The sequence below is a fragment of the Crocodylus siamensis genome, chromosome 12, assembly GCF_052110815.1.
Source record: "Crocodylus siamensis isolate JL-2025a chromosome 12, ASM5211081v1, whole genome shotgun sequence".
Taxonomy (NCBI): Eukaryota; Metazoa; Chordata; order Crocodylia; family Crocodylidae; genus Crocodylus; species Crocodylus siamensis.
Genome location: NC_143406.1, coordinates 46353141 through 46367365, shown reverse-complemented (window position 1 = coordinate 46367365; position 14225 = coordinate 46353141). Strand labels below are relative to the sequence as shown.

Genomic DNA, 14225 nt, shown 5'->3' with positions numbered 1-14225 from the left:
ACGTGCTTCAGAGAGAGCCTGGCTGCTCCCCTTCAGCCAGCGAAGCAGGAGCTTTTCGCTGGGCTTGTGGTTGGATTCGATGATCTCAAGGTCCTTTTCAGCCCTAAGACTCCACGTTAAGACCTCCTTTCTTTGCCTCATTTAAAAATATTCCAGCAGATGGGCTCCTCCCGCATCCCCTTGCTCACCCTCTTCCAGCCCAAATGCTTATGTTACCAAGCCATTTATTTCCTTCCTCTAATTAACATCACCCCATTATCCCATCTCTGCCCCTCAGGCTCCCTTGGGCAATTCCTCACCCTTCCTGAAGCTTATACCCACCCCAACCTTGCCCATTCAACAGGGCCCCTATTAGTCATGTAGTTGAGTTGAGCCCTTTCATCCCCTCTTTGCCAACCAGTCCTTTTTCATCCTCGCCGTTGATGCAAGACAGCTCACCTCATGACAGCAGAGTTATTCAGCTCATGGAAAACAAGGGCTTAAAAAGGAGCTGAGCCGTAAAGAAAATGGTTCAACAAATGAACCGACTGCAACCCGGGCAAGTGACTCACAGCCAGGTCCTTCTGGGTTTCAGACAATCGGCAACATCCGATTTGATGACCTGGTTTTTTAGAAATGTTCTCATGGCTCCATGAGTCAGGGGCCGCACCCAGTCCCTGAACCTGGGGTAAAATTCCCGGCACTACCATGTGCTTTGTAGGCAGGAGAAAAAAAAAATGCAAGCGATTTGCTTGAGACTAGAGTCGCAAAATCCACCACAGCTTGGAAGGTGCATCGGTCTGACTGACGGGAAGGTCCCACGCCAAATCGTACACTGGGTGCACCCACGGGAGCTGACGAAGAAGGGAACACGCCACTGATGGCAATAATTGAGAGGCCAACAAAGGGTCCAAGCATGGGACTGAGAACAAGGAAGATACGAATCCTAATCCCAGCTCTGAACCCAACACCTCCACACTCCATGAATCACTGGAAAAACAACTGTAGCGGCTCCATCAATAAAACAGAAATAATTCAACTTATTCCTGATCTTGCTGAGATGAGAGTTTCTGAGGATGAATGGGTTAACATTGGCGAAGAGCTCCACAGACAAAGACCATTAAGGACTATCGTAAGCAGGGCAGCTGGTGGGTAAGTGTGTTAGCTGGGGTCCCTGGGATAAGCTGCGAGACCCTGTTACGAACCAAAAAATAGGAACGTCTCCATGATGGATATTACTCATATGGCTGCGCGCACATAGAGATGTACATGTATAACTGGGGCTGGTCCTGCTTTGAGCAGGGGGGCTGGACCAGATGACCTTCTGATGTCCCTTCCAGCCCTAATTTTCTATGATTTTATGGGAGAGGGACATTAAAGCACACACTGGAGAAAGAATAAGCTCCCAGAAGTTAAGAGCCCCATCGTGCGGTCGTCACACAAGCACTCCAGTTGACCAGGCTCACAAGTATGGGCACAAGATACAGGGGGGCCAAAATGCAGCTCACTTTCTGCTCTGCACCGGCCTCCCCTCTCTCCGCCAGCCACTGAGCAACGCACCTGCAACGGTGTAGAGAGCCGTGACCACCAGCACCAGGACGGTGGAGAGGTAGAGGTTCCAGCCCAGGCAGACTTGCACAAACAGGGCCCCGGAGTACAGGTCAGTCTGCGTGAAACAAAACACAGACATGTCTGAATGAGGCTCTGTGAGGGTGCTGGGTGGTGCATGGGGACAGGGCTAGAGGCTGCACTTCTCTTTATCCTATGAACAGGGGTAGTGGGGAACAGCCAAAACAGAGCAAACATGAGCATGGCAACTTCCTCCCGTGCTACAGCGCAAGCAGAGCACGCCTGATGTGCCTGCAATAAGCCAGAGATGCCAGCTCACAGCACGGCTGACATTCATCCTGTTAGAGGACGGGGAGAAGGGAGCTCTAATGGCCAGTCACCATGCTGCACCCAGAAGAGGGATAAGCAGGAAGAAAACTCAGGGCTGCTAACTCAAATGTTTCTCGCTGTCCTAAAAGAGGGGTGAAGGACCTACAGAGCAGGGCCTGAGTTCAACAGGCCCCATCAGCCGGTGCTTCAAGGAGTGGGGCACTTGGCACAGCAGATGGGGCAGAAGTCTGATTTCCAGTCACACTGAGCTACGGACGTCATGCCCTTGCCCGGCCCCGGAGCTCTGGGAGCAGAGCAACAGCTCACCCGACACCTAGAAAAAGCCGAAGGGCAGTGCGGGGCCATCCTGAGCATGAAGACGCAGCTAGGCCTCTGTTTTTCCTCCGTTTTACCAGCTCAGCACACCCGCTTGCCATCTTTCCATGCCGCCCCAGCCCCCAAGGCACGCGTGAGCAACGCAGTAATGTAGAAAGGGGTGGGTGCTGGCGGCTCTCTGCCTGTTACTTGACTGGATTTGTTCCTTTGGCACCCACATCAACTTTGAAAGGGCTGCCAAGATGCCACTCCTTGCCAGGTGCTGCCGAACGCTTCTGAGCTCCGGGCTGTCCATGTCGGGGCAGCAGGCCATGAGCTGGAAGCCTCACGTGTGTGGGAGAGTGCGTGGGGGTGGAAGGGGATCTCAGGCAGATGGGATCCACATGAGCATCGCCTAAGCACTGCTGTGACTGCAGCTCATGGAAATGTGGTTCCTCCAAACCAGCCTGCCCAGGTAGCAGGCTAGCCATGGCACAGCTCAGCTCCCTGCCTGGGTACTTACCCAGCTGTGCATGCCACAGAGAGCGCTGTGTCGGTGCAACTACGCTGCTCTCGGTGCCCAAGCTGGGATGAACATGGGCTGGGGTGGGTCTAATGAGCTGCTCTCAATGTAGTGGGGATGTATCCACAGTCAGAAGGGAAGAGGGAGGGGTAGTTCATATCTCCCTGTGCCAACCTCACAGGGAATCAGGCCTCAAGTCAGCCAGAAATGCCACAGGAAGACCCCCCCAGCCAGCCTGGATGGCTCTATCACCCACCCCAGGAGCTCAACACGAAGACACCCCAGCATTGGGCATCTTCCTACACAGTCACACCTGGCTTGATCTGGGTGATGGAGATGCAAACTAGGCCAGTGATGGCAAAGGGAGCGGATACCGCCGGCCTTCACCTCCAAGTGCTGATGCTTCCTCTCTGCCCACAGCCACCCAGGCCCAACCAGTCAGCTCCACTTGACATCTTCTTCCCTTCACCTCGCTGGGACGCTTCCCACAAACAAACCATCAAGCATAGTCATGTGGGAACTGTCACCTGATATTAGCGTTGGGAGGATGAAAGCACCCTAACCCCATAGCAGCTCACTCCACATTTGGCCCCGGAGGATGGGTGACCGGCTTCTGAATCAGTCTGGCACAGGTTTGGTACCAGGGAGGCATTGGAGATGATCACCACCCAGCCCGCCGTGAAGCTGTAATGGGAACTGCTCTACTTTCCCTGCGGCCTGAGAACAAAACAGAAAACTGATAAACCTTTTAAGTGTTCCTCAGTGGCACTAGGGCTCTGTGAGATCCTTTCAAGGCTGCCACGCTATTAGCATGGTGAGGTGTGCAAACACCTACGCATGATTTAGGAGATGAACCCAGAGATTTCCGACAGGAATCCAGAGCATCCCAAACAGTCAGTGCTGCTGCGGCCTTTCTGAGTTCTTTGCAACAGAACTGCTCTGTTATTTTTCTGTCATCACAAGATGAGTGAAAGCAAAGAGCCGGCATTTTCCAAGGGCTGCCTTGAGTGTAATGGGGGCTGTATTGAGTCCAACGAAAGTTGAGAACTACTGCTGAGCATCGAGATCTGCCTCCTGTTTTCCAAAGAGCGGTCCCAGGCTGGGCCCTACAGCGGGTCCCAGCATTACGCCATCTGTACCGAGCCAGGCAGGGCCCCAAGGTTTTCTTGTGCTCCCAGTACAGTAAGGATGAAGGGAGCATGCCAGATTCATACCGAGCTGGGCGGGACCTGATGCCAGCATGCCGCTGGCTTACATCATGGTTTGCTCAGGGTGGGGCATCCACATTCGATCCCAGGACGGTGCCCATGTAACCAGCAGCAAGATCTGGACCATGGCACTCCAGATAAAGGCCATGGCTCTACAACCACCTCACACCCCCATGGCTCTCCCAGTCCAGGGGAGAGCACAGTGCCAAGACCCTCCGGGTCACAGAACTGGGATCTGCCCCTAATTGCACAACACTCCCGAATGGAACGAATGACCACTTGATGTCCCCAAGCCAACCCTTCCACTGGAAAGTTCCCACCAGGCGAAGACGGCCTGTTCGAAGTGGATGTTTTCATTCATGTTTCCATTAAGGTTCTTTATTTCCTCAGCTCTGGCTGGACCAGTCCAGGACCCCCCAGTTCATCCAGGCCTCGGGTGCTCTGCTGAAATTATGCACAAGGAAGGCCATGCAGTAGCAGCCATGCTGGCACCATCCACAATACAGGCCTCCCTCCTCTGGGAACACAACTCAAGTGACGGCTTTGCTTCAGCCCACAGCACTGATGGGGCAGGCTGTCCTCTCCCACCATCTGCTCCCAGCACCTCAGCGGGGCAACAGCTTCCACCAACGGTGATTCCATCGCAGCACTGGGCCATGACTATGAAGGAGCAGCCTTGTCCTTTAGGACACCTGACACCACTTCAGTTCGTTATTACCCTGCAGGCCAACACCCCAGCAAACTCTCGGTGTGCTCCCCCATCTACACCCCAGCCCATCTGGAAGAGCCCAGCTCCCAGGATCCTATTTCCAAATTGCTCCTCTTGGGTTTCTTAATGCTTTTTTTTTTTTTTTGCAGCCATGTGCAAGTGATCCTAATCCCTCTCTATGAGGAAGCTATGGCCTTGCTGCCTCCCTTTCTTCTAATTTTGCTTGGGTGGAGGAGAGAAAAAAGCAGGAGCATGTGATTGACTCGTTCATAAGATGTCCCTAATACAAAAACAAGCTAATTAAAAGGCATGACCCACTCGTGAAGCAAGTCATTTCAGTCATAAAAAGAGAGCAAAAGCCTTTGAAGTTAAGCCCATTGGTGCTGTCAGGAGGATTACTATTCCTTGCCTCTGAGTGACCTCATTGAGAAACCTGCTCTTCTCCAATGCCATCAACACCTCACAAAAGACACAAAGGGCCTTTGCAGGGTTTGAATTTCACAGCTTTAGCACTATGACGCTGGCAAAGCCAGGGCAGCAACAGATGAATTAGCTGTGAGATGGAGGAATTTGTTACAGACAGTTGATGCTCTTGATGTGCTCGCATGGGCTGCCCACCTGGTACAGGGCATGTGGATCTTTTTAAGGGCTCCCATCTCCCATTTAAAGGGGGCAACACATCGGCGACAGCTCATTTGGAGCCCCTGCTGTACGCTGATATACTGCGTGGATAACAGGGTCTAAGTCCACCTTCAGCACTGTAGCCCAGGCTCACGGAGGAGCCAAGAGAGTAAGCCCCGGATGGTGAAGCAGCCTCCATGCACCTCTGATGGGAGCTGGCCACTTGAATGAACCAGCATGTGGCAGGCTGAAGAGGAACGAGGGGCTATATCTTTTCTAGAAAACACTGTTAATTAGCTTAGGGGCATGGGGATTTGAGACCAACATGGCATCTCCAAGGATACCAGGTAGGGGGAAAAAATGAACTACTGACCCTCGTGCTTCAGGGCAATCCCAGCAAGGGACAGGGTGGTAACACCTTGGTGAGCGCATTGCTGGTTTCACAACGCCACCTCTCCAGGCCCCAGCTGTGGGGATTTGGTGACACAAGACTGAATCAGTTTATCTCAGGGCAGCTCTGCCTCTCTACACACAGATATTCATCCCAGCCCATCACAACAGCTACAGCATCCAAATCCACCCTGAACAGGGTTAGATGCCAGCATAATCTCCCTGATGAAGCCAGTTTCTGGATTCTGCGTGACTCAGAGACTGGGGAAATGCAGCAAAGCAAAGAAGCTGTCACTTTAGCAGAGAAAAGGCATAGGGTGGGCCATGTAGGGAGCGTCTCTCAGTTTCAAGCACTGACCCCAGGTGAACAGAAAAACACCAGAAGAATAGGCAAGTATTTGGGGCATGTGGCTGTGATCTTTGCAAGGCCAGAAAAATCCAACCAATGCAATTAAGGTGCAAAGTTCATAAACTTTGGGGTTCTCAGACTGGGGATGTCCAGAAGGTGAGGTGAGATGATCACACCAGTCCCCTTCTGCCCTTCAAAACCAGGAACAATTAGCAGGACAACAGCTGCTTGGAGCTGTGCATGGCAGGTGTGTGATCCATGCCCAAGGGAAATCTAGCCTCAATATGCGGCAACCTGCTCCATTATGATGGGTGAAATGACCCTAGAAGAGGGGGCAGCTGGGACAACTTGGAGACAGACTCCATATCGCACAGCCCCCAGCCCTCAAGTTCTTGGGGGTTCCCTCTTATATTCCTTAAACCCCCCATTACAATTACTCCTGATGGGTTTGGACTCCCAAGAGACATGAGAGGCCAGGCTGTGAAAACTCTGGGACACAACCAGTGCCCGCACCAAGCCTGAATGACGCCGTCGGGGAAAGGCAGGACCAAATGGACGAGCTCCATCGTGTTACAGTCCAGAAGATCTGCCTCCCAGGGGTTTTCAAAGCAGCTCTCCGAATCTGCAGCTCCGCGGCACAGCATTAAAAAGTCCGTCTGAGGGTGCAGCCCCACATGCGCAGACTGTCCGGGCCTTGTCGGCGGTGCACGCACCCCACTCTTGAGAATACACAAGCAGATGTAGGGACACCGCTACTGGTGATAAGGACATGAGCCACAACCACCACATGGACCAAGATGTGCCAGGACTGAGAACAGCCAGCCAGTCCTTCTGAAGATCCCGCTCCACTGCCGGACTGAAGAGGTTTAGCGGCTACAGACAATTCTCCTTGGGATCCATAACAGGTGCAGTGAGGGAAGTTATATAGGTACAGAGCCTATGGCATCTCTCTCTCTGCTTCTTCCACCAGCTTCCTAAGAGCAGCAAGGAGTTTTCTCCTGGACACTGCACAGACGAGATGTGAGGGACCAAGGGCTGCAGGAAAACAACAGCCAGGCAGATACAGAGGGACTACAGAAAGGATGTAGACAAATTGGAGAGAGTCCAGTGGAGGAAAATGAGGCACATGACTTGTGAGGAGAGGCTGGGGGAACAGGGCTTATTTTATCTGCAGAAGAGAAGGCTGTGGGGGGGGATTTGTTAGCAGCCTTCAACTCATCTGACCCCAGCGCTCTTTCCGGACCAGGGCAGGGGGTCGGACTTGATGATCTGCTGATGTCCCTTCTGACCCTAATATCTATGAATCCCTGCAGGGGATGAGGCTGGGCTGTTCTCAGTGGGGGCAGATGACAGAACAAGGAGCAATGGACTCAAGTTGCAGCAAGGGAAGTTTAGGTTAGATATTAGGAAAAGCTCTCATGAGGACAGTAGTAAAGCACTGGAACAGGTTACCCAGAGAGGTGGTAGACTTTCCATCCTTGGAGGTTTGCAAGACCCGTCTAGACAAAGCCTTGGCTGGGATGAGATAGTTGGGGCTGGTCCTGCTTTGAGCATGGCGTTGGACTAGGTGTGACCTCCTGAGGTTCCTTCCAACCCTTATTTTCTATGATTTGATGATTCTGCGATGGGTCAGGTAATCATCTTCTCACTTCCATATTTAACTGGTGTTCCACCTACAACACCATCACTGCAGTGCCTCCAGCTCTGGAGTGAGACAGAGCAGCTGCTACTTAACAGAAGAAAGCAACACTCCAGAACTAGGCTAAGCCAAGAAATAATAGAGCCAGCTGAAAGCCCCAGGACAGAGGAAGCCAGCAAGCAATCCCCCGAAGTGGCGTGTGGCCAGCCGCTCTTGCTACCAGCTTTGATTTTGGAAACCTGCTGTGGGATCTTGAATGGCGATGAGTGATGAAGAGCCAGGAACTGACACCTCTATCTACCAGAACACCCCAGCAGTCCACCAGGCCCTGGAGTCCATAGCAAGGGCCAAGGAGCAGAGCTACCTGGTGAGCACCACCAGCTCCTGCTGGTTTAGGATGCTCTCAGCAGCACAAATGACAATCTGGCTTTGAATCCATTGATGATGAGGGGCTATTTAAATGGTCATTTCTTGGGTGGTAACAAATGAGGTCAGGGCCCCACTGAGCCAAGGGCGGGACTGACAGTGAGAGCCAGTCCCCACCCCAGCTAGCCTGCAGATTAACCAGTCAAAGGGTACAAGAGCCCAGAGCAAAGTGGCATGCCCAAGGCCATGCAGCAGGTCAGTGGCAGAGCTGGGAGTAGAGCCCTACTCTCTTGACAGCCAAGACAGGTGGAGCGTACCAGGCCAGGCTGAAATGTCTCTTCAGTATCCCATGCTTGCTTTCCAGTGTCTTTTCCCATTGGAGAGCTGGGCTCCCTGCAGAAGGGCAGGTGCATTACTGCAGTGCCAGGGGATCCAACACAGCTAATGACAAGCAACTGAAGCATTATTTTAAAGACTTTCTAGCTGCTGCCCTCTTTGTCTCTCTGAACAGGGCAGGGAAGATCCCATTGCCTGGATGCAGGCTCCAAATTAACGCTGTGTTGCATGGAAGCAGATTCAACAGCCAAAGCATTTCAGAGCAAGCTGGAAAAGTAGCAGCCTACCTGCAGGGAAGGAGAGAGCTCCTGAAACAGGCTGGAGTCTACAGGACAGAGCCAGGGATGCACCCGCTGGCTCCAAGCACCCCCTGGTGGGGAACTAGTTTGCTGGACCAGAAGCACCAGTCTGCCTCTAGCTCTGCAACACTAGCACCACATCCCTTGCTCTCCCGGTCTCATGGCAGGACCTTATCAGACAATGCATCAGGCCCCCCAGCCCCTAGCTCCGGAAGCCACACAGACTCATTTCCTACAGCATGTCCCCTCCCTCCAGACTGCGCCAGGGCTCTCTTCCCATGCAGAACTGACAAGGCTCAGGACCAGAGGCCTTTTTGCTACCTGCAGCTCCCCAGGTCCCTTTGCAAGCCCCTGTGTGCTTTGCACTGGGACACAGCTGAGTTAGCACTGAAGAAAGCCTTGCTAAAGAGAAAACCTTGCCATCCTGCCTCAGGCAGGGGGTTGGACTAGATGACCTCTGGAAGTCCCTTCCAGCCTGACTAAGGATGCTAAGGTGCCAAGGAGGGTGCTGAGAGAAGCATGGGTTGTTCTTAGCACAGCTAGAAAGCTCTTGAAATGAAGCCCAAGCTGCACCTCCCAATGGAAAAATCCCAGAGAACCCACCTTTTCTTAAGGCGCTTGGGACATCCTATAAACTACACCAACCCTCCCTTCACCTACTCCATAACAACAAAACCAAGCCCAAGGTGCTCACTCCTGAATTCGAGTCCTTCAGTTCACAGGTAAGTTCCACTCAAGCTCTATTTTCTTCTTCCCTGCTAAATGTGATGGGCCCTTTCTACACGTGCCCTGCAGGAAACATCTGTGCTGGAGAGCCTGCCAGGGGCAGCACATGTGGTCCAGGCTTGGGGGCTGTTTGCAGAGGCCAGCTAGTCCTCAGCATGTGGGGCTTGTCTGGATGCTGGTCCTTCCTCCAACCACATATGAAGCACTTCCGGGCTCTGCCTCCCCTGACACCTCTTGCAGCTGCTTTTATCCTATCCTGCTGTTTCCAGGCTGCCACTGATGTGAGATCCTGCTGGGTATCAAATACACTCCCAGAGGCCACCACCACACAGATGCTCTTGCTGCTGTGGCCTTTGCCCAGGGGTTCACAGGCCAACATTAGTCCAGCAAACCTGGAGTTTCACAGGCATTGAGAAAACAGTCAGCTGGGGGTTACTCACCGATATCTTGGTGAAGACAGAGAGCAGAAGCGAGAGGCCCGAGAGGTACGTGCGGATCCGCTCGCCTCCAAACCTCCTCTGCAGGTACTCAGGCACAGTGATGATCTGAGACAGGGAAACAAGGAGCACAGTCACCGCGTGGCACCACAGCCTTACCTAAAGGACCCTGCAGCCCAAATTGATACAGGGGAGGTAGATGAAAAGTGCCAGGAGGATGCTGGACAGCTAAAGGAAACTCTTGGGATACCTCCCCCAGGGGTCAGGGGATAGGAAAAGATGCTTTCCCACTTATCCAGGCAGAAGGGGGTTATTACAAGAGGGTCACACAGGAGGCAAAGGGCCAGGTCCTGCATGGGGTGTCTCTGCATGACCCCAGAGGCAGCACATGAGTCACCAATGATGAGAACAGGGGAGTCAGGGTGCACTTACCCCTGCGGAGATGTAGACAGGCACAAACACCCATGCCAGCGCCAGCAGGACATAGGTGGCCTACAGAGAACCAGGAGCAAAGCCTGAATTACTGCTGCACCATCTGCAGAAGGGGCTGTGACTTAAGCACCACTGGCTTGACCTGGGCCCAGCCCTGCTTTTAAATACAGACCTGTGACTCCCACTGGCTTCAAGGGGTGAACTGGCCAGCTACCCAGGCCTGACAGAACCCCCTTGCCCCCCAGTCCTTAGCTCCTGGCTTTGCTCTTACAAAGTGTTCATGTGACCTTCTTGGGCACTGACTGAGAGGATCAGTGCCCAGGGCCTTATGCTGGAGGGGAAGCCTTTGGAGGTGATGTTCAGAAAACCAGCAGACTGGCTACTAGCCTATCACTGTGGAATCACCTGCCCTGGGAGATGGCTGCAAGGTTGGACATGGGACCTCCGCAAGAATTTAAGGCTTGGGTTCTTCAGCTGATCCCAGCACGCCGTGTGCAGACCAACCAGTGACAGGGACAAACTGGGTGCAGACACATGACACATTTATCCTGGAGTAATTTACCCCAGATCTCATCCCACAGTCCATGTACTCTGCAGTACAGAGCACATACAGCCAGCACTCTCAGATGGGCTGCCCAAAGCAGGCGCTACCTCAGTGCCTGGCCACGTAGGGGTGGGCGTAATTTGAGAGTAAGCGTGCTGTGTGTCCATGCCCCATGTCATCCTCCTCCCTTGACACATTAACTCTTCTCAGCCCCAGCAGGGTTACTTGCAAACAGTCAGGTGACCCCTTCTGTAGGGCAGGGGTTGCTGTCCCAGGGGGCTCCAGTGACAACCTGCTTAATAACATGAAGGGATTCTTACATTCCACTCAAATCCAGTGACGGCGATGCCCCCCGCAGCTCCTGTCCCTGCCAGCCCAATGAAGAGCCCAGATCCTTCGCTGCTGGCAAAGAGGGAGGCTCCGATCTACAAACCAGAAACAAGAAGCACCGTTGGTGCAAGCGGCCAAGCTGGGCAGCAGCCTCTTGGCAGTGACTAGCTTACAGAAGCCTGCTCCAATGTGACAGTGGAACCACAGAGCTGGGTTGGTTTCAAGCAGGGCTGCGGCTACCCAGGATGGCACTGAGCAGGCATCGATGCCTGGCAGACTGCAAAGAGCCCACCTGGCAATAAGGCAGTGCTGTGCAAGCTGGCTAATGTGTGCCCCATCCACAGGCACTGGTGGGGACAATCACCCAGCATGGAAGACCTCCGTCCACACCAGCAAGAGAGGCCTCATTGCTCTCTTTTTCCTGGGGGCACTTGCTCTGCCACAGACCCCCTGGATGTGGGACCTGAACCTGCCAACTATCCTCCTGTGTGGAAGTGGAAGGGAGGGAGATGGCATTTACTTACAGGCCACCAAGCCATGTTCCTGCCCGCAAGGAAGTAGCCACTCAGCGTGTTCCTGTTTACCCTGCACGAGGACTGAGAGGAAACAGGCATTAGCATGGGAAGGGCCCGGCCCAGCTCCTGCAGACCCATCCCAGCACATGACCCAGAGGCAGAAGACTTTGGACAAGTGACAAGATCTGCATCAGAGATGTGAGCCGACAGCAGTGTCCTGAGCAGGATGCAGCCCGTCAGGAACAAGAGCAGCTCAGAAAGAACCTCTCAGACAGGGAATCCAAGAGGATGGGTACATCCAACCCCCAGTGCTGAGTAGGGGGCTTGGCTATGGGGTCTAACCCCTTGCCAGCTCAAGCTACATTTCCTCCATGGCCCCCAACTACGGGCCACTGAGACAGGGGTCAGGTGCTGCTGCCTCTAATGGCTAGAGCCAGGCCTGCTTACATCCTGCAGAGAGCTCTTAAGATATGCCAATGTGCATCTTTCTGTGGACTGAAGTGGGTAATATATCATGCTCCTAATGCCAGTCCAGGGAGTACAGAGACTCCCCTTCAAGTCAAGAGGCAGAGGGACATGTGCCCATAAGTCTCAGGTCTTCCTGCATAAGTTACAGTGCCATTTCCAGGGAGCATGTGTGCACACAGGTGTGCATGGCTTAATTACTGAGCCTGAGAGAGAGGACAGGCTGTACATGCTGCTTCAGCAGCAACATTGTTCTTTATCACAGCCCATGCATGATGCAGTGGCTGCGAAGAACCAAGCAGAGGTATCCTTGTCTACTTCAAGTGGATTTCATCCTACAGAAGAGCTTGATCCTAGAAGGCACTGAGACTTCTCACCCTAATCTCATCAAACACGTAAGCACAGGCTTAATTTGCAAAGCATCCTCCGAACATCCCCAGGTCTGCGCTGATCAGTATGTGCAATGAGATAATTGTTAGCTCTCACAGGCCAAGCTATACATGAAATTGCCAAGAACAACCTGTCCAAGAGCTGCTTCACAACCAGTGCAGACTGCTAAGAGATGCTGGAGTAATTTGAGATAGGTAGGTAACATAGTCCTGGGTGCATTGGGAATAACATCAGCAGATCCTAGGGATACATTGCTCAGAAGCATCTGAAACAGAAAACCTGACTTCATTTCAGTGTGCCAGGGCTGGAAGTCAAGGCAATGCAGTTATGAACGAGAATGCAATCACCACAAAATGTTCTGTACTATATCAGTCTTACTAAGAAAGAGTGAGAGCGCTTCTGTGGTCCCAGAAAGGTGAGAATGCTCCTGTGGCACCAGGAGCACTAGAAACAGCAGGTATCTCAGTGGCTCCACCCAGCCACCTCTTTCATTTGCCCCAAAAGCTGCAGGCTCTGAAAGCCCACCCAGAGAAGCAATGCTAGGCTGAGGGGGCTCTCCTGCCCACAGAGCAGGGCATTCTCCAGATCTTATCACTGCTTCCCATCAGGTTTCCCATTCAGAGGGGGTAGTATCGGAAACTCAACTCGTGTGTCACAGCAAGAGGCTCTCTATTGAGAAGATTTAAATCTCCAGCTGGGCTTAGTTTTCCTGTGGTCTGGCATCAGTTATTGGGTTAGGGTCCACAACAATCCAGAAGCCAAGAATCAATGAGGAAACTGAACAGAAGAAGTTTTCCGTAAGCCAAAATTTCACATCTGCTTGCTGTCATGGATGCACGGGGGTGGACTGATCATCAGAGGTCCTGACATCCATGGAAAGCCTCTTGGAGCTGTGTTCAGCATCTCCAGCAGCCATCTAAGCACTCTGAAACTATGCCACAAATAGCTAGAGCCAGATCTCACAACCCCTCTTCATTCAGGGAACCCTTCTCCATTGGCCTACTGGGTTGTGTGGACTCCGCATTCAAAGCTATGTGGGGTGGACCTGGTCATAGCACAGCACTTTGGAACATTTCGGATGGAATCAGTGGGAGCCAAGTGCTCCCAGCACCTTCCAGACTCAAGCTGAGAAAGCCTGAGGCTAAAATGCAAGAGGAAAATAAAGTCATCAACCAGCAGGGATTTCAGAATGGCAGCTCCGGATTAGTTTGAGTGCTGCCTGAGAGAGGAAAAGAGAGAGGCTTCACAGACCAAAGCACACACCAACCAATGAAACAAAAGACCCTCTTACCCATATTCCCACTGCTATGTTTAAGGCAAAATAAACCGTGATGACAATAATGTCAGCCACGCTGAACTGCTGCAGAGGGAGGAAGGATCCAGTCGTGGAATTGTTCTCCATCCTCCTCCATTCCCAGCCTGGCCCCAAGCAAGAGCCACAGGATCCAATGGACAATAACTGACTTAGTAACTCGTTAGCGGCTGGTGAGAATTGATCATTAAGCCAGGCAAAGCTGCGATTTCCACTCTGTGAAGGTGCTTGTGTGGACAGACTGGTAGTCAAAGTGCAGCCTGGCATCCACCTCCCACCCCTTTCCTCCTAGTGTATGGCTGCTCAGGGACCCACAGCAAAGTCCAGTAAATTAGGCAGCTGCTGAATCGTAAACATACCATTTCTGGTTGCTGCAAACAACAGAAGGTAAAAGGACTCCACATATGCTCACGTTTGAAGGCGGATGGTCCTATGTAATAATCCTGGAGACATTCCTCAAGT

At 52.7% G+C, this 14225-nt stretch overlaps 1 protein-coding gene across 3 annotated transcripts in view; it reads right to left on the bottom strand.

Annotated features, from left to right (window-relative positions):
• The window catches only part of SLC5A10 (solute carrier family 5 member 10), a 53661-nt gene extending 39793 nt beyond the window's left edge, over positions 1–13868 (bottom strand). For 2 of the 3 annotated variants that reach the window (XM_090023278.1, XM_090023280.1), the window contains exons 1-6: positions 13743–13868; positions 11606–11677; positions 11072–11176; positions 10208–10267; positions 9779–9883; positions 1540–1645 (exon numbers count right to left, since the gene is read on the bottom strand). In XM_090023278.1, the coding sequence (XP_089879404.1) occupies positions 1540–1645; positions 9779–9883; positions 10208–10267; positions 11072–11176; positions 11606–11677; positions 13743–13853 (559 nt within the window). In that variant the 5' untranslated portion in view covers positions 13854–13868. The remainder of the gene's footprint in view (positions 1–1539; positions 1646–9778; positions 9884–10207; positions 10268–11071; positions 11177–11605; positions 11678–13742) is intronic. The other variant, XM_090023279.1, reaches the window with a different exon arrangement.
• Positions 13869–14225: the final 357 nt, after the last annotated feature.